Source organism: Hyaena hyaena, unplaced genomic scaffold (genome assembly GCF_003009895.1).
Source record: "Hyaena hyaena isolate Hyena2069 unplaced genomic scaffold, ASM300989v1 scaffold_435, whole genome shotgun sequence".
NCBI classification, from domain to species: Eukaryota; Metazoa; Chordata; class Mammalia; order Carnivora; family Hyaenidae; genus Hyaena; species Hyaena hyaena.
The window spans coordinates 1244289-1265996 of record NW_024081065.1 but is presented as its reverse complement, the minus strand read 5'-3'; the positions used below and the strand labels follow the sequence as shown (position 1 = coordinate 1265996).

Genomic DNA, 21708 nt, shown 5'->3' with positions numbered 1-21708 from the left:
CCATATTTTCATCTGATATTGCTTACTCCTGACTAAAGGACTTCTTTTGATATTTCTTGGCAGTGTGGTTTTCCCTGGTGCTGCTCTCTCTTTGGCAATCTGTCTCTGTACTCCAGCTGCCTTAGTCTCCCTGGAGTCTCAGCTCTGCCTCTTCAACTCAAGCAGTCTCTGGGACTCTTCCGGGTTCCTCCTGATGGTGCTATGGTCTAAAATTCTCTCAAGGTAGTTAGTCAGAGCAATCAGCAGCCTCCCTTCATTTGTTTCTACACTCTTAGGAATTGCTTTCCTTCAGCATTTGATATCTACTCTCTTGCCAACTGTCATTTCATACATTTTGTTCTTCTTGTGGCTGTTTCATAAGGGAGGGTAAATCTGATTCCTGCTATTATGTATTGGCCAAAAAAGGCCATCATGTGTTTACCTCAAAAAATTCAACACTGGATTACTTGCTGTTTCTTGTTTAGAGAGAAAAGTTTTCATAGAATAATCCTCCAAAAATGCCCAAAACAGCTTCAAAGCACCAACAAAACTTATTAAAAAGTATAGCTCCTTTGGGGCATCTGGGTGGCTCAGCTGATTGAGCATCTGACTCAATTTTGGCCGAGGTCATGATCTCATGATTCATGGGATTAATTCTCACCTAGGGCTCCATGCCAATAGTGTGAAGCCTGCTTGGAATTCTCTCTCTCTTTCTCTCTCTGCCACTCTGCTGTTTGTGTGTGGAAGCTCTCCCTCTCAAAATAAATAAACTTTAAAAAGTATATCTCCTTCTATTATGTTTCAATTTATTTACTTTATAGTTAAAATTCTAAATAATACATAAATGTAATTTTTAAAAATAGTCTGAAAGAAGAGAGACTGAATAGAATGTTTTCCTATGTAGCTAATATTGTCCCTCTTCTCAAACATATTATTATTTTAGGTACCTCATAAAATTTGTGGACTTTGCTTAATTATGGTTTCTCTAGGTAATAAAAATTAAATTGAATACCATATATTATAAGTATTTTTTTTCTTCATATCATGTGGATACTCTTCAAAACTTCAAAACTTGAATGATTTTATGTTCTACTTGGAAAAGGCTGACAGTTTATCTGTTATATTGATTTTGAACTAATAGCAAGAGTTCCTTCTTTCTTACTTATTTATAATGCAGAGTAAGAGGGTTCTCTCACTGTACAAATTAAATGTCAGTTGAAATGGACTCTTTACATAGGTTTCATATGGCTGAAACTTACACGTATATGTGACTTGCACTAATATATATGTAAGGAGATTAAAAACTGGTTCAGTTAAGCTCATTGAACATAAATGTGTAAGATCAAATTCTATTTCATAGAGTTATAAAGAAGCAAAAGATCTATGATATCAACTAATATAAAGTCATAATATCCATTTTTATAATCATTCAACAATTTTAAGTTATTAATAGAGTTTCATATTCTGCAACATGTATACATTTATATACAATTCTAATATACTTTGAATTTGAATAAATCCTAAATATGAAAAAAAGTTGCATCATAAAAGCAACTTGTAAATTCAAGCAGAGTACATAGAAAATCACATTGCACTGTCATGAATCTGGCTCTTTGCTTTCATCACTTTCTTTTTTTTCCTTTTTAATGTTTACTTATTTTTGAGAGAGAGAAACAGAGACAGAATGCAAGCTGGGGATGGGCAGAGAGAGAGGGAGACACAGAATCTGTAGCAGGCTCCAAGATCCAAGCTGTCAGCACAGAGCCCACTCAACTCGGAGCTCAAACTCACGAGCTGTGAGATCATGATCTGAGCCGAAGTTGGACAAATAACCAATCAAGCCACCCAGGCGCCCCTGCTTTCATCACTTTCAAATCCTGATAGGAAATAAAATCAAGGCTTAAAATTTGCCAACTTCTAAGTCTCTCAAATACATTTTCGATTTCTTCCTTCAGAATGTTGACAAAGCCATTAGTGCCCCCTAGTTACTGTCAATTTCATGATATCTTATCAACTTTTTATCTATTTCTCCAACTTTTACTCATTTTTTTTCAGGTTTGAAAGCCTCACACTTTTGTCCCTTCTCCTTTTTTCTCCCAAGAGAGATAGACTCTTTAATATGTGGACGGGTAAAAGCTGCCTGCTTTGATTTTCTGTTGCATGCTTTGAATTATAAGGAGAGGAGAGTTTTAGCTTCACTGAAGCTCCTACCTTCTTTTCGACTACCCAATGCCTCCCTTTCTTTCAATTTTTAGATCCTCAATTTCAGAACAGTTTTGGACCAGAAAACACTAAGATATCTATTGGAGGAAAGTGATAACAAACAGAAAACAACAAATCATTTTTTTTTCTTTTTTTCCAAACCACTAGATGATGGTATTGAAGGCTGGGTTGATCATTTTCTCCAGAGTGAAACAAAGAGAAGTGTCTTCATGCAGCATAGAACAAAAGGCCAAGGAAGCTTCTTCTTTGAAATTCTTTAGAGAAACGAACTTTCGATCAGCACCCAGAATTCAACAGTTTGCTGACCTCCCAGAGTGATAGTCACATGGGGAAGGAGTAGAAGACTTATTCAGTGGCTTAAAGTTCAAAAGGCCATTACAAGTCTCTCTAAAGAAATTTTAGAAATGTAGTTATTAGGCAACCTTTAACTTCCTCTGTGTTTTCTCTGGAAGCTGTAAAATAGATTTTTCTTTATCTCATCTGAATTGTACCTGAGTGTTAAAAATGTGGAGATATAATAATGTGCCTAGTATTTCAACCTTTATATAGAGTATTGAACTTGTTTTCATTAAAATAGATGCAAGTTTAAATAATGGTTCTTGCTATTGTGCTGCATTTGTTCAAGTAAATAGATTAGCTCAAAATATTGAAATAGAATACCTGTGTATAGGCACAAATGTAGTAAAAATATATTTTCTTTCATTGTACAAAACCATCTATGCTGTTTGCATTACTTACTATATAGAGAGGTACAGTTTGTATTTGAAATAAATTTGAACAGATACCATTAATCCTTTTTTTTAAGGCTAACATACATGATTTAGTTATAGTAGCTCAGTTTTGTGATCAGACCAGGATAGTTTCAAATCTTTACTCTATGCCTAGCCATGTAGCTTCCGGCAATTATCTACATGTTCCTCATCTGTAAAGTGAATGATAATATCTCCCTTTCAGGGTTGTAATGAAGAGTAGACTTCATATTAGCATATTCGCAGGATTACTTATCTAAACTAAGTCCTCAATAAATATACTTAAAAGAAATTTGAAAATATAACAAGTATATTCATGCATTCACTTCTAAAACTATCTGCTTTTAAACTACTTACTTTATGCTAGACTCTGCTAAGAAATGAGGATATGATGAAAACATGAAATAAAATACATATTCTTTTATCTACAGCGTATAGTCTATTTGAGGAGACAAGCATTAGATAAATAATCATTGAGAGACAGGCAGAAAGACCAAGAGAAAGGGAGAGAGAGAGAGAGAGAGAGAGAGGACTTACTAAGAGAATATAGCACTTGTCGTAACCTAATTGGCAGGTCACATTAGGTCTACCCACATAAGGAGGAATAAGAAACTGAGACGAGAAGGATACATAGGAATTATTAAAGCAAAGAGGGCTGCAGGAAATTGAGAATCACAACTGCAGCCAAGAAAGACTGAGCAGGGAATAAGATCAGTGATTTTAGAGAATAGGCTGGACATGAGCAGAGTGGGCAAGTGGTACCTGACGAGCTAGTGAGATATACAAGGGCCAGATTATGTGGGATCTAGAGGCCATTTACAAGATTTTCTGCTTTGTACAAAGAGTTTTGGGACGCTGTTGGAAGGTTTTAAACAGCAGAGTAAGGGTTTTTTTTCCTCCTCCAAATTTTTATTTAAATTCCAATTTGTTAACACACAGTGTCATGTTAGTTCCAGATGTAGAATTTAGTGATTCATCACTTATATACAACATATGGTGCTCATCACAAGTGCCCTCCTTAATCCCCACCACCTATTTAACCCATTCCCTGTCCCCTCCCCCCCAGCAACCCTCAGTTTGTTCTCTGTAGGGAAGAGTTTGTTTCCTGGTTTGCCTCTCTTCCTGCCCACCATATTCATTTGTTTTGTTTCTTAACTTCCACAAATGAGTGATATCATATGGCATCTGTCTGTCTCTAACTGACTTGTTTTGCTTAGCATAATACTCTTTGGATCTAGCCACATCATTGCAAATGGTAAGATTTCATTATTTTTTATGCCTGAATAATACTGCAGTGGACATAGGCATGCAGATATCTTTTTGAGATCTTGATTTGATTTTATTTGGATATATTCCTAAAAATGGGAATGCTGGATCATATGGTAGTTCTCTTTTTAATTTTTGAGGAACCTCCATACTGTTTTCCATAGTAGCCACACAAATTTAATTTCCTATTATACAACAGTTTCCTTTTCTCCACATCCTCACCATAATTTGTTGTAACTTGCCTTATTTTAGCATGTGTGATTTGTGATTTCAATCTGCATTTCCATGATGCTTAGTGATGTTGAACACCTGTTTTTATGTCCTTCTTAGCCATTTGTACGCCTTTTTTGGAGAAATGTCACTTCAATTCTTCCCCCCACTTTTATTTATTTCTCATATATATTTCTATGAGAGAGAGAGTGTGTGAGCAGGGGACGGTCAGAGAGAGAGGGAGACACAAACTGAACAGGCTCCAGGCTCTGAGCTAGCTGTCAGCACAGAGCCTGATGCAGGGCTCGAACCCACAAACTGTGAGATCATGACCTGAGCCGAAGTTGGACGCACAACTGACTAAGCCACACAAGCGCCCCTCCTCTGCCCAATTTTAAATAGGAAAGTTTACAGCTTTCTGTTGAGTTGTATGAGTTTCTTACATAATTTATATATTAACACCTTAATCAGATACATGATTTGCAAATGTTTTCTCCCATTTTTGATGTAATCCCACTTTTTTATTTTTGCTTTCATTGCTTCTGCTTTTGGTATGATACTCATAAAATCAGTGCCAAGACCACTGTAAAGGAGCTTATCACCTCCTATGCTTTCTTCTAGGAATATAATGTTTTCAGGTCTTATGTTTAAGTCCTTAATGCATTATCAGTTAATTTTTGTAAGCAGTATAAAATAGGCATCTTATTTCATTCTTTTGCATGTGAATATTCAGTTTTCCCAACATCATTTATTAAAGAGACTATTCTTTCCCTCATTGAATATTGTTGGCCTCTTTATCAAATATTAATTGACTATATATGTATGGGTTTATTTGGGGCTCTTGATTCTGTTTCATTGGTCTATGTATATGTTTTTGTGCCAGTACCACACGGTTTCAATTACTATGGCTTTGTAATATAGTTTAAATCAGGAGAGCTGAAGCCTCTATCATTGCTCTTTCATAAGACTGATTTGGCTATTCAGAATTTTTTGCAGTTCCATAGGAATTCTGGATTATTTTTTTCTATTTCTGGAAAAAATGCCATTGGAATTTTGGTATAGAGTTTGGAAATTGTGATATCATGACCGGAGCTGAAGTTGGACACTTAACCAACTGAGCCACCCAGATGCTCCCAAGTTAAGTTTTCCGATATTTGTTAGAGAATTTTTGTATTTGTATTTATCAAGGATATTAGTTTGTAATTTTCCTTTCTTATAGTGTCCTTATCTGGCTTTGGTATCCAGACAATGCTGGCCTTGTAAATGAATTTGGGAGTGTGCCCTTCTCTATAATTTTTTTGGAAGAGTTGGAAAAGTATTGGTATTAACTCTTCTTTAAACATTTGGTAGAACTCACCAATAAAACTATAAAATAATAAATAAAGCTGGGCTTTTCTATGTTGGGAGGTTTTTGATTACTGATTCCATCTCTGTAAATGACTGTTGAGATCATGTTTTTTTCATGATTCAAACTTGGTAGGTTGTACAGTTTTAGTAATTTGTCCATTTTTTTCTATGTTGCCTACTTTGTTGCCATATAATTGTTCATTGTAATATTTTAATGATCCTTTGTATTTCTGTGGCATCGGTTGCAATGTCTCCTCTTTCATTTCTAATATTATCTGAGTCCTCTCTCTTTATACCTTGGTAAGTGTAGCTGAAAAGTTTGCCAATTTTTGTTTATCTTAAGAAAAAAACACTGCTCATTTCATTAATCCTTTCTATTGTTTTTCTATTCTCTATTTCATGTATTTCCATTCTGATCCATTATATCCTTCCTTCTGCCAACTTTGGACTTTGTTTTTTCTTGTCTTTTTAACTCCTGTGGTATAAAATTAAGTTTTTATTTGAGTTCTTCCTTTTCCTTTCTTTTTTTAAGTGTAAGTATTTATTGCTATAAACTTCTCTCTTACGACTTGTTTTGGTGCGTTAGTTTAGTATGGTGTGTTTCCATTTTTGCTTAAGGTATTTATTTATTTATCTTTTAATCATTTAAGAACCAATCAGTTTTTAAGTAGCGTGCTGTTTAATTTCTACATATTTGTGGATTTTCCGTCTTTCCTCCTGTTACTGATTCCTAGTTACATACTATTATGGTCATAAAAGATAAATTGGCATGACTAGTCTTAAAATTTTCTAAGACTTGTTTAGTGATCTGAAATGTCACATATCCTGACGAATATTCCATACGTGCTTACAATGATATATATTATGCTGCTGTTGGATGGAATGTTCTGTATATGTCTTTTAGATCCAGTAGGTCTAAAGTATAGTTCAAGTCCAATGTTTCCTTATTTCTTTATAGTTCAAGTCTTTAGTTTCTGTATGGATGATCATTGGAAGGGGGGCATTAAAGTCCCCTGCCATGATTATATTGTTAGTGATTGCTCCCTTCAGATCTGTTCAGATGCTCTCTTGTGGGTTGCATATATATTTACAAATGCTATATGCTCTAGGTGAATTCACCACTCTTTCATTATATAATGACGATCATTGTCTCTTGCTGCATTTTTTTTTTTTTACCTAAATTCTATTTTGTCTAATATAAGTATAACTAGACCTGGTTTCTTTTGGTTTCCACATACTCTTTCTTATTTTGCCTAAAATAATTTGAGTTGGGCTTTTTTTCATTAAAAGAGCACTGGATTAGTTTCTTTTTGCTATTATAATAAATAACAAAATTTAATCACTTAAACTCCACAAATTTAGTCTCTTAGAGTTCTGGAGCTCAGAAGTTCTCTTGGAAAGAGGGTCATCATAAAACTGTATTGCAGTAGAATACTGTAGAATGAGTTAAAACTAGAAAAGTTAGGAGGAATAGTAGTGGGAGAATAATTGGTAAGACATACCCACTCACCATATTGAATAGGTTGAACAGACATGACCCAAAACTTTGTTTAATCTTAAGTGTTCTAGTTACTATATCTCTGACTTGATGGGACCTGGGAAGGAAATTCTAATGGGAAAGACAACAGGCAGCAGTTACAACAGTGACAAAATATTAGAAAGTCTTTGGACATTCTTAGAACACTGAGCACATTATAAAGTACCTCTCAGAGGGCACATTGACTGTAAAAGTAAAATAAATTTCTAAGTGTTTTGTTGAAATTCTCAAATACATAAAATTTGATAGTACAATATACTGTACTATAATTATTCAATTAGTTTGTAAACTATTATTAAATATTCCCTTGTTTTATTGAGCATATCATCTTACTAAAGAGAAAAAAAAAAAGAACACCATAAGATGCTTTTTAAAGTTCATTATTTATCTTTGTCTCCCAAAATTTTTATTAAATATATAGTTTTAAGTTACCCAACTGTGAATTTTCCTACCATATATTCTTTTTGAGGAAATAAACCCTCACAAGAATAATGAATTACCAGGACAATAGGTTTTTAATTATATTTCTCACTACAGAATAATACGGAGAATGATGGGGTGTGTGACTGAGTAGTTTCTCAAATGATTTCCCCCAGACACAGAATGATCTGATATGTGTTAAAAATGCAGAATCCTGGGCCTCAAACCACTGTATGTGTTTGCTTCGTAGGGCTGGTGTAACATAATGCCACGAAATGAGTGGCTTAAAATAACAGAAATTTATTCTCCCACGGTCCCGGATTTCAAAAATGATGGCAGGCTGGTTCCTTCTTGGGGGCTCAGAGGGAGAATCTGTTCTTTGCCTCTTCCCTAGCTTCTGTCGACAGAAAGCAATCCTTGGTGTTCCTAGACATACAGATGGATAACTGCAGTGTCAGCTTCTGCCATCACTTGGAGTTTTCCCTCTCAATGCATGTATATGCCTGCGTGTGGTGTTCTCCTAACTGTGGCTATCTTTGCATCTCTCCTTTTCTTATAAGGACTTGGGTCATATTGGATTAAGGTCCCATTCTACTTCCTTATAACTGCATTTTAATTAACATCTTAATTACATCTACAAAGACCCTATCTCCAAATAAGACCACATTCACAGGCTAATTAGGACTTTAACACATCTTTTGGGGACATACAGTATAAGCCACAACATTATCTAAACAACAATCTCTGGAAACTGACGTACAGACTTCTGCATTTTTAATAATTAAAAGCTGCTGCTTTAAAATTTCCCAGCTCCTGATCTAGCAGTGAGTCACAGTTGCCATCTGTGATAAGCACCGAAGCCCACAGTCATCCTGGTTTTTGTTGTTCAGAGGCCTCCCATTCTTTCAGAATTTCTGGTTTACAAAACAGAAGGAGCATCATTTTTGAAATTATAACTGCGTATTACCCTTTTAATAAGAACACAAAGAACATTTTATAGCATTGTTAGTAATTAGATATTGTGCTATTTCAAATACAATAAGAAACTCTTATTTGCATTTTTTACAAAGAAGAGTGTATTAATGTATTTCTTTAGTAACTTAAAAAAATCTTAGAAGTACAATTAAGATTTTCTTTCTTCTGATTACTTAGAAGAACAATGACTTCACTACGTCCTAAGCTACACACTGTAAGTTTTATACTGCACTGTTTTACTGAAAACTGTGGCAAGCTTGATTAATTTCCCAGTGAACATTGGCTGTGATGCCCATAGTACAATTCTCCAACCTGGTCACCTTGGCCGGGAAATGTATATTTACCCAAGATAGTATGGGCTGGGCTTGGAGTGCACAAATGAAAGGCAAAAATAGGGTACTGAAAGAAAATAAGAAAATTTGCCATCATAGCAAAATTTTCTTAAAACAAGGTAAACATCCGGGCACCTGGGTGGCTCTTGACTTCAGCTCAGGTCATGATCTCACAGCATAGGTAGCGCTCTGCGCTGATCACAGAGTCTGTTTGGGATTCTCTCTCTCCCTCTCTCTCTTACCCTCCCCCCTCTCAAAATAAATAAACATTAGACAAAACCAAGGTAAACCTCAATTTATAATAGAAATTCATTTTTCTATAATATACAACTACATTAGAGGTGATGATGACACCAATGGAATTGTGATTTTATAGAAAGTCAACATTACTTATGATGTTATAAAACCTAAAATGCTTACTATTTTGTAGTTATTGTCACTGTCACCAGGGTAAAACAAAATAATATGTTAAGCAAACATTGTATTATTCTCCACCAGTGTTAAATACCCTTTATTCCTTACTCATTAATTCTTTGCCCTGATTAAATTCTGTACATTCAGGGACTCATAAATTTGGATAATGTTGCCATTCAGGTAACAATTGACTCTAGTTTCACTATTCCCTTATATTTTATATTCAAGTCCAATGAAGATAATTTTTTAACTATCACATTTCAGGAACATCAAAATCATAGATAAATGTAAAGAAGAATCATAGATAAATGTAGAAATTTCTATTCCTTTTATATTCTTTGTCCAAAAATCCACTCCTCATCACCAAATATTTACCTCTTGAAACACTAAACTAAAATTAATATTTTGTGGATATTTTTATAAATCACAAAGTCTCTAATATATAAAGCTGATTTTATAATGTTTTAATTATAGGAGTAAAGAGAAAACTGTTTAGAGGAGTCTCTATCATAGACATTTTTTAATCCACTTAAGATCTCAAGAGGTCATTTTTAAATTCCTCAACATCTAGGCTTCTAGTAATAGCCACTCTTATTTCTTCCATATTTACCAGTGGTTTATGTGCTACTTGCACACTTGCACACCACCTTGATAATGTGAATTTTTCTTCTGCCTAAAAAAAGAAGGACCTTGATACTTCTCCCTCCTTTATTTTTCCCCCAAGAAGAAATGTTTCATTAAATAAAAACTTAAATATTCTTTGTTTACACTATATATTTGTATGTATGCATATACTATATAATCAATATTTAATAAGAAAATATAATTGTATAATAATAGCTAACACATATATATAGCACTTGCTTTGAACCAGGGATTCAGTGAAGTCAGTACTATTAATAACTCCATATCCAAATGATAAAACTGAGGTTCAGAAATGTTTAGCTTACCAAAGACCAAACATCTAATAAATAGTTTTCTTGGGATTAAAACCCAGACCATTTTGTACTAGAGTGTGCTCCTAAACATTACGCTGCATTGGGTACATTTCAGGAATTCAGGTTTTCTTATGAAAGTCAATTATTTCTCTTTATTTGGGGGATAATCAAGGTGAAATGGAGAGCATAGATTCCGAAATTAGAAAGATGCTGGGTTCAAATCCTGAATATGATTTTTAACAGTTCCAAACAATGGGAATATTATTCAACTTTATGAGCATCTGTATATTCATCTTAAAAATAAGGATAATTATACTTTCTAAGGTAGTAGTAAAGATGAAATTTAACTATATAGATCAAGAGATAGAGCCTGGCCCTGTTTTGCTATTTAGCTGAAATACTGCAAGGGCGCCTGGGTGGCTCAGTTGTTTGTTTGAGTATCTGACTCTTGATTTTAGCTCAGGTCATGATTTCAGAGTTGTGAGATCGAGCCCACGTGGAAGCCTACTTAAGATTGTCTCTCTCCCTCTGCTCCTCTCCCTCTGCCCATCTCCCCTGACTTCTCTAAAATAATAAAAACATATATTACAGACACCTAAGATCAGTGATGGAGAGAAGAATTATTCAGTAAATTATGTTTGATCAGTATCCTAATCAATTATTTTAAAAAGTCATGTTACACCAAAACTTCTAGATGCATTAGAAATTTCAAACTAGTGTTTATTTTTTTTTTTTTTACAAATAGTTTATTGTCAAATTAGTTTCCACATAACACCCAGTGCTCATCTCCACAAGTGCCCTCCTCCATGCCCATCCCTCCTCCCCCCCACATCCATCAGTCCTCAGTTTTTGTCAGCATTCAAGAGTCTCTCATGGTTTGCCTCTCTCCCTTTCCCCCACCATTTCCCCCCTTCTTCTCCCGGTTGGTCCTCTGTTAAGTTCCTCCTAGTCCTCCTATACGTGCACACATATGATATTTGTCCTTCTCTGCCTGACTTATTTCGCTCAGCATAACACCCTCAAGGTCCATCCATGTTGCTACACATGGCCAGATTTCATTGTTTCTCATTGTCATGTAGTATTCCATGGTATAGATAAACCACATCTTCTTGATCCATTCATCTGTTGATGGACACTTAGGCTCTTTCCATGTTTTAGCTATTGTGGAGAGTGCTACCTCAAACTAGTGTTTAAAATACTAGGAATAAAAGACAAAGACAAGGCCAGGATCATAAACATAAAAAGAAAAAAAAAACAATCTAACCACTTAACTAGATAAAAACATAAACTGTTTATCAAAAGGCAATTTTTTAAAATTACCTATGAGAGGGAATACATTCAAGAGATAAAAATTTAATATATTTAATTTGTGATGAGGCCTTTCAAATCCAAAGGGAAAAGGTCAACTCCCATTTGAAAATAAATAAAGCTCATGACTGACTAATTTACAAGAGAAGAAAATTGAAATGCTCAGTTAACATATAAAAAGAGGTTTGATGTCAGCCAAAAAATATAAATTTAAACAACCTCTTTTTCATATTTCAGATCACCAAAATTTAAAACCATAGATAATATCCAGTGTAATAAAGAGTAGTGGAAGATATTCTCTGTCAAACATGTGTAGAAGTATAAACTGACCTAGCATTTTTGAAAGATGATGTAGAAAAGTAAACCAAAATTTATCACATGTAATCTCATTTACACAGGAATCCCACTTCTAAGTATTAAGGAAATAACTGAACATTGCACATGCTTTCTGACCTAAGATTCATGTTATGGCAGTACTAATAATGTAAATATATATATAATTACAATTAACATGGCACTTAGTCAATAAATGTATTTATATGTATATTTTTAAAACAATAAGGTAAAATGTTGCATGGAAGATGCTTACAACATATTAAATAGAGACAGATGGCTGAACAGCATTTAAATCTATTTTAATACCATTTCTATGTGAAGAGATATACTTCATCATCTATATATCTATAAATAAAAATTCTATATATCTATAAATAAAAATTACATATTCTTTTTCCATGTTTCTATTGTTTGGATTTCTAACAAAGATAATTTGAAAAATAAATATACTTCGTTTTGGAAAATTGATTAAGACTTTATTTTCTCTTGTTTATGTTTGGTTTAAGTGTATATGTACAGATATATTTTAAGATAAAGGTGTATGAATTTAAACATAACTTGGATTCTGAAGGGTTAAAGTAATATAATCTCTTTACTGTTTATGTTTTAGTGTTAAAACTTTATGTTTAGATATTTTAAGAAACTTCAAACACTTTCATTAACCTACCCCAAAATTCTTCCAACCAGCACTGTCATTTTGCTTGTGCTATAGCCATACAAATGAAGGAGAAAGAAAATGTTCTAGCTTTTCATGTCCTAGAGTTTCTCTCCATCTCAATCTCTTCAAACTATAAAGTCTGCTTTGAAAATTTTGACTTAAAAGTTTAAGATTGCTCAAGCCACTTTCACACTTTACAGATGTGAGGTGAAGTTTTTCTTTTATTGTCATTGCTGTTTAAATCATGTTCAACTCCAAAAACAATGTTAAGAATCAAGGCTGCCTTGTCTTTGAAGTTACCAAGCCAATGCTCAAATTTCTATCAGAGTATTTTATGGTGACTGCGTATGTAGGCATGTGTGTGTTTTCTAGGGGTGTGTACATGTGTATGTGTTATGCATACATATGTATGTATCTTGTGAATATGTGTGAATATGTGTGTGATTGTGTATATTTTATGTGCAAAGCATATTAAGAGAGAACATCTTTAAAATGCAATATGTGCAGTGCATTGAAAATGAAGCAAATATTTAACTTTTCACATTTGCAGATAGTACTATGGATGATAAAAAGGCTTTAATCATGTTTGGGCAACCATTGCAGGCTCGAGGTAAACATCAGCAGCATCACCTCTCAAGTCAAGTTTACAAGGTAGTTACATTTCTGAAAATTCAGGATCCATTGTACTATTAGACTGAAATTCAAATTGTGATCAATGGATTTCATGCAAATTTGTTTATTCTAAAATGTTATGAATTTAAAAAGATAATGCTTAATTTTCTCCCAAAGCACTTGTGACTGTGCTTCTTCTAACTGCTTCATTTCTTCCCCAAACTGAGAAGTCCACTCTAAGAACACAGAACAAAAAAATACATGCATGGTCTGATAAAAGGCTAAACTCAGTCTAAGTGTAGCACTGACAATTGAAAAAACATGTTAGATTTTTAGTTTACTGTTATTTACTTTTTCGGTTGCCTGAAAAGAAGTCTTAAAGAGTATGGAATGATCACATAATTTCTCCCTGTCTTGTTTTTTTTACATTTTATTTCTTTCTGCATATTCTCCTTCCCATTCACTTTTTATTCAGGTTTATAAAAGATAAAAGAATTAAATGTGGGATTTGTAAAATGATTAATGGGTGAAAGAGGAATGTGTTTCTTTGATTCTTTTTTTTTGGTTTAGGTTTTCTTGTTTTTATAGTAGTACTACTGTTTTATTTTATTTTGTTTTTTGAATGAAGTAGGAAGAAAGGAGACTAACTATAACCCTAATTTAGGAAAATAGTTATACATTTGTGTTGAGGAAGATTCTATTTAATTTCTGTGAATAATCTATTCTGTCTGGGTCATATATAAACACACATATAAAACTATAGGATAAGAAGCTTAAGCATTAGGAACAAAAACAAGCTCTATGTTAGAAATCAAAAGGTATAAAACCATGCAAATAATCCAGGCTAAATAAAAGGATAAGTATTATTCAATAAAAACACACATATTTTTATATATAATAAGATTTTATATTTCTCGATTCTTTGTGGAACAGAAGAAACAAAAACCTCAGGTTGCAATAGTTTTTTTCTCCAAAAATATTTATAAGGGGCCAAAGCAGCTAAAATGTGAATTCCTCACAAATTAAACACTTTTTGAAAGAAGGTGGGGGACTCAGAACTTAAGTCATTCTTTAACTTGGTAAAGCGAAATCATATAAGCCTCTTAAGAGTTCATACTTTTTAAAAACGTCCTTTGCTATTCACTCACACACATACAAAATGAACTCACTCATTATGTAAATATACCTTCGTGACTGTTCCAATGTTGCTGAGGAAATCCAACAGCAAAATGTTTCTTAGGGGTTGAGATTTTTAAGAAGACTGACACTTTATGACCACAGCAAGTATATGTATTTGTAATAGATCATTTAAATTCTAAGTCTTTTTATTTGATATTTATCATAAGTAAAGCAGACATACATGCTTAGCGGTGGCACTTGTATGCTGTAGAAAGAAAGAGTACTTAGTAGAAATACACAGAAGAATTAAGTATTAACCATTGAAATATCAAAGTTTAAGATAGGAATACCATAGTTATGTGCCTATGAAAACATCATTTGCTTCTGTGTAACAAAAAAATGATGCAGTGGATCAATAAGTGGCAAAATAAATGAACAAAGCAACCATGAAAAGCCTACAGAAATGCATTTATGAAATAAACTTTCTTAACAGCCTTTTTTACACATTTCAGAATACATCTGCATTTTTTAAAAATATTTTTATTTATTTCTAGGAGAGAGAGAGACAGCGTGAGCAGGGGAGGGTCAGAGAGAGAGGGAGATATAGACTCTGAAATAGGCTCCAGGCTCCGAGCTGGCAGTCAGCACAGAGCCCGATGCAGGACTCGAACCCACAAACCGCGAGATCATGACCTAAGCGAAAGTCGGACGGTTAACCGACTAAGCCACCCAGGCGCCCCAGAATACATCTGCATTTTTGCCACCACCCCCAGATAGCAAATACTCTGTTATCCTATGATACCAAATTCATTGAAACCAAAAATCAAACAGAAAATTCAATAGGCCAGATTTCTACAAATTGATCACCTGCAAGGAATTATCCAGTATGCTTATTAAATATTTAGAATCCCCAGTTCCATTTATACCTATTGAATCTAAGTCTTTACAGGAAGGTTCTTATGATTGGAAAAGATTTGCAAGCATGCAGTATGTTATAAAAACATGCAATAGATGATAAAAAGTCACACTATGCTGATTAGCTACCTCCCTTCTTAAGGGTTGAGAAAAAGGGGGAAACAATTCTGTACCAGTTATTTTTAAGTGATTAGTCCAACACAGGATGGGAGAAAGTGTCCAAAGTTTTTGTTTTAATGTCCAAATAATGTACTTACTACAGTTTTCAGCTTTCCTGTTGTCCCGGATCACTATTCTTTGGTTGATAGTGCTGAAGAGTGTTGTCCAATTAATGGTATGATAATAACATAGGTTGCTGTTGTCAGTAATATAGATGTTTCCCGCACTGATTTCCTTCAGGGACTGGAATTGTAGAGAAGTAATGCCCTGTTGTTTGAGGATAAGCAAGGACAGACCACTAAAGAGAAGGGAGGGGGAGAAAACAGAACAATGTTTAATATGTATATATTAATAAGTACTTTCTGGCCATGACATACATACATTCCTGAAGTAAAATAAGGATGCCAAATCTTACTCCAAAAAGAATGTGAACAGATCATAAAAAATAGATTAAATCAATACATTGTGATCTGAACATTATTTCTTTATATGCTATATACCAAGTTTTAAAAGTAAGCATTTGACTCCCAAAAGGAAAATGTTCATTTTTCATAAATATAAATATTAATGATATCTCTATCTCTGTTTACATTTTAGTACTAGCAAACCTGCTCCCTATTTTCCCCACTATTCCCTAAGTTTCCTCAAGGATGAAATTCTGTTTTAAAACTAAATAATTAGGGACATCTGGCTGTCTGATTTGAAGAAACACACAGCTCTTGTTCTTGAAGTTGCGAGTTCGAGCCCCACGTTGGGTGTAGACATTACTTAAAAATTAAAACCTTAAAAAGCCTAAATAATTAAGAGATGTTTATGGGATGATTGTTCATCTACATAAAGTAAGACATTAATTCTACTCAACTTCATAAATTTAGACTTGCTTTCAGAGGGTAAATATCGCAGAGAATGACCACAGTTATTTAGCTTTAATTTATACCTCAGAAACCAGAGTATAATTTTAATAGTTGAAGAATGTATAAGTAAGGAAAAGGACATTAAAAATTAAAGAGAAGAATAAAATTAAGCTAAAAGTTAAAAAATAATACTCAGAAGGCTTGGACAACTGGGGGAAAGCATCTCTAAAAATTAAATAACAACTCTAATGTGGAAACAAATTATCATTTCAAGGAAATTGTTTACATTTTAACATAGTCCACATTTTGTAATTAAGTTCCTTTTTCATTCTCTAAAGAATCATGTGTTTCTCACATTTCAATCAACTAATGAACAATATTTTACATTTTGGGGATCAAAGCTGTCCCCTTTTGTTTTATTTATAAGTCTAAATATACTTTGCTGTCAATGCTCAGAAGTTTTCCCATGTGTTATATATATGTATACACACACACATACACATGGAGATATTATATATATATATATATATACACACATATACCTACATATATTCTTATATACATATCCATATATATATGTCTTGAAGATAAATTGATTTATATATGTACATATAAGTAATGTGCATATTCAACTGAGATGTAATTCATTCTCTGAAATCTGTGCTCCCATCTTGTGTTGTTTATTATAATGTGATCACAATAACGGTTGACAGATTTTTAACATTTGATTCAAAGGATAATAAAAGTTGGTTGTATATAGCACTTGTATAAACTGTATCTCTCAACTATGCTTTTTCATTAAGTACTTGTTCCCTTTTCAAAAATTCAATAATATTTTCATGAAATTTTATTATAGGATATGTGATGATAATACTGATTTAAGGCATCTTTCATATTTAAGCAGAAAAACTTAAATCTAAACCCCTTTATGTAAATCAGCTTTTAATTGTTCATAAATAAGAATCTCATACAGATGAAATCTGAAATAAAATAAAGCACCGCCGTAATAAATATTTACTCATTCATTTTTATTATGTGAATAAAAATATTGACATTAGACCTTTAGAACAGTGTCCTTCTGAGCCCTGATTGTTCTGTCCATTATTAATCTCCATTGCACGTAGACTGGTGATCCAAGTCCTGAAATATCGGCCCTGTGATTCATGGTTCAAATGCTGGCACCAGAAACAGAACAAGAGCCTTCTGGTAAAACAGCATGTGTATCCCACACACGCAAGCCAGTACCAAGTCATCCAATGCCATTTTTTTAAAAAATATAAAGGTTTAAATATAAAATCAAAAGGTTTGATTTTATGAGATCATATTATGCACTCTGTATTTATGAAACACTAATAATTGCTTTAAGTGACAGGCAGTTGAAAACTTAAACTGTTTATTCTGCGTACTTTATTTATTTGTTTATTTATTTGGTATCCTCCATACTTTAAAGCACAGTAAGGGGTATTTTTCACTGGGCTTACCTTTGGAATTAAAAATGGAAACCCAATATTTCTAGAATAAATATAGAATAAATGAGGCTGAAACTTTGACATCTGTACACATAATTCTACTCTTGAAATCTGGAAGACTTGCATCCCTAAACATATACACCCACCTGTAGAGTACTCTTCCACCAATGGTCACCAGGTTAGAAAAAACACTGAAGTCGGTCATGTTTGGGGGCCATGACTGTATGTTCAAGAAACCTAAAAACAATGTGGGCAGTAAAACAACAACAACAACAAACAAATGAACAAAAGCAAAAACAAAAAACCTCAGAATATCATTGTCTCAGTAACCATGTTTACTACTGATTATTCCTGAAATATAATGAAAATGTCTCAAAAGATAGGAGGTAAAAATAAATACACTGAATATTCCTATTTTGAGTCATTCTATCTCATATTTCTTCTTCTAAGATTGAGGGCCTTACTCAAAGTTCCTGGGCTAACAATACTCAATATAATGAATATCAAACTAATGAGCGAAAAATCTAGGTTTCTCAGACACATGGAATCAGAGAACTATATGTATTAAAGGATTTAAATTATTCTTAATTTGAATTATTTTTCTAAAATCAAAATACAAAGTCCAAATAGATAAAGAGAAAAATATAGCTTTAATTTCTCTGGAAAACCTTTACTACTTTATACTTATAACACCATTTATCTACATTTTATCCTAATGCATTCATATAGATATATTTAACCCTCCTCATTTGATTTACCATTCTTTGACATGAATCCATATCTAATTTATGTCTATGAGTCCCCTATCAACTACTATATAACAGCCCTGAACATATGAGGTGCTCAATAAGTGCTAAATAAGTCCTAAATGAGTGCTACATGTTATCCATGCCCAGTAGTACTTGTGGAAAAATAAATAGCAAAACATGGATTCAATGTTCAGTTGACACAAAAAAAGTAAAAAAGTTTCAAGGATATTTTATTTTATAAGTTCCATGGGCTTTCCAAATGCGCACAAGTGCTAAGGAATAAAGACACCCAACATTTCAAATAACATGCATTTTTAAAACTGGAATTTGCCTTGAAAATAAGTTGATTTCAATATTATGTAATATTTTCAGTAAAACACTAAAGATCATATAGTTCCTAGCACAACAATCACACTTAAAAATTACCTGTTATCTCTCGAACGGTCCGAAAGACATTCAGTTTCTCTGGGTCTATGGCTTCAATTGCATTGTAAGGGTCCCTAACGAATTAAAAGATACAGCCAGATTTTAAATTATATAAAGGAGTAAAAACATAAGAAATGTGACTATAGTTACTTCATTCAAATTGAATTTTATGTACAACAGAAAGGTTAGCAATGTCTTGTCCAGTTTTCCACACCACACACGAAGAAGGATTAAAAGGTGCTTTGAGGACATTTTTGATTGCATCAAATATGAGCTGTTTATTGAAGGCTATTCTAGACTTAGAGGAATGGTCCAGTGTGAGTATCCTAAAGAAGCCTCCAAATATAACAAGTCCATTTATAAACAATTTTATTTTATTTTGCCTTTAAATGTTGTTCTTAATTGGGAAAAATAAACTGCAAATAACTTATGGTGAGAACAATTGGCTTTTGGGCTTCTCAAAGCATTCTGAATTGCTAACAGCACCTACAATTTCATAAGATGGATATTAAAAAAAATACATGAAGTCAAATTTATCTTTTTTGGTGTATCCTTACATTTATTAGTGGATTTTTGTAACACTGTATGAAAGTTACTCTTCATAACGATTATTCAGAGAAGTGTTATTCCTATCTGGTTTATTCATATTTGCTTTTATAAAAACAGGAAATATTTGCTTCCTTCTTTAGGAATCATACTAATATCTGAAACAAAATTTATAACAAAATTAATAATATCCAAAAAGTGTAAATTTAAAGTGTAAATTTTGGAGATTTAAAAAATATCGTCTCCTAATGAATAAATATATTTTTGTAATTAATGTTATTTATATATAGATGCCCTGTCTTTTAAAAATGAGCATAAAATATCTTTTAAAATTAAATATTTAATGGATTTTTTAGAAGTTTTCTTCTTAGGAAGATACTTTTCATGCATAATGTACTGAATACACAAAATAATTGCAAACTAGGATCTTAAATATAAACACAATACCAAAAATTTCTTAGTAATTCAAGTAATACCTAAAGCTGTTTTAAGGAATATATTTTGTTTTTAAGTTTTATTACTTTGAAAGACAACCTAGATAATCCTAGACAAGGAGAGACCTCATATCACTACACACACTTCAGAGAAAAATTAAGTTCTATTCATTGACCATTTCTCAAAACAAAACAAAGCAAAACTAATCTAAGAACAATGAACAGGTTTTCTTAGAAGCGTGTATCCACCTGTAGCAATCAACTGAGTTTTATTCTTGCTGTGTACATCTGTTTTACATCTTTGAGAACCTCCTTTTTTATTTGGGGAATAAACAAAAGGATACAGTGATACATTGGATGCAGCCTTAATAGGGCTATCAGTCAAGGTGCTCCATAACCCCTGACAAACAGATAGACATATGGTATCTTTTAGGAATCTGAGTCTGAACCTACTGACATTTATTCATCCTAGCGTTAGAGCCTTAAAAACACTATTAGTTCCAGCAACCTTGATCTCTGGAACCCCATTGTACTGGCTCTCTCAACTAGGTTCATCTGTGTATTCTTCTATACCATGCAGCATCCTATATCTTAAAAATCAAAACACAAAAAGGCAACAACAACAGAAACTCCACTTGATTAAATATTGTTTCAAACTAAGAAGTGTAATTGGCAGAACGTACTACTAGTTTAACAGGGAGTATTATAGAAGGCTTGGAGAAACACTAAATTAGTTTCCCCATAATTCACACATAATTAAGATTTCCCTCAATGTGATATGAATGTCTCTCAAAAGCTTAAAGTCTAAATTAAATGTCTTGGAAAACTTGTTCTATTTATAAATGAAGATACATTGAACAAATAAGTAAGCTTTTGATGAATATGAAGCCAAAAAATTAAGTTCACCATGTGTGAAAAATCTTGTTGTTACCATTTTTTAATGTGCAAAGACTCATACACAGAGATATCAGCTCTGCGGTAGTAGAATGAGCTTTCAACATTTGTTCTTTGATGAAAAGCAGTGTACAGAACAGCTCTGGTCATATAATCAAATATCTTGGCTTTATTGAGAAACACTCAAAAAATTCAGGGCAAGCACATAATAATGGGGTCAGTACAAACCTATATTGAGAACACTTCCAAGTTTCCAGGAATGAAATGAGTTCTGGACTGTTCAAATGAAGCCCAATGGACCACAGAAATTTTATATACTTAATTTGAGAGATTCAGGACTCTCATAAAATAAGTTGACAGAATCCTACTTACCAACTTCAAACTACCTGCAGGGAGTTGCATCTTATAGCCACTTGAAATCCATAGTACTTTAAAATCAAGAAATTCCCTAGCTAAATTCAGAGCCATGTGAAAGAACATTATGTCCACCCTGTCATTGTATTTAGTGATCCAAAATAAAGCTCAGGATAGAGAGAAACATATTTTTACAATTCCATTGAAATTGCTTTATTTTTCACTAAAACCCATTATCTCTTTTCCATTGTCTATCATCATTGTACTGTATTATCTAACTACTATCTGGTCTGTGTCTCATTGCAACACAGCATGGACATGCTTATTTGGTGAACATTTTGTTACTTTAAGTACATGCGCATGACCATTGTCAAACATGACAAAAGATGAAAGGTGAACATTCCTATGGATTACATTAATCACAGGTTTGCCTGTGGTTTCCATTCTAAATAAAGGAGCAAGAGTGCCGAGGTAATTTCTGGCAA

General features: G+C 33.1%; 1 protein-coding gene across 1 annotated transcript in view; it reads right to left on the bottom strand.

Moving 5' to 3' along the window:
- ERBB4 (erb-b2 receptor tyrosine kinase 4) overlaps window positions 1-21708 on the bottom strand; it is a 722586-nt gene that overhangs the window by 267260 nt on the left and 433618 nt on the right. The window contains exons 12-14 of the mRNA XM_039252967.1: window positions 18996-19069; window positions 17967-18057; window positions 15596-15795 (exon numbers count right to left, since the gene is read on the bottom strand). Coding sequence (XP_039108898.1) covers window positions 15596-15795; window positions 17967-18057; window positions 18996-19069 — 365 coding nt within the window. The remainder of the gene's footprint in view (window positions 1-15595; window positions 15796-17966; window positions 18058-18995; window positions 19070-21708) is intronic.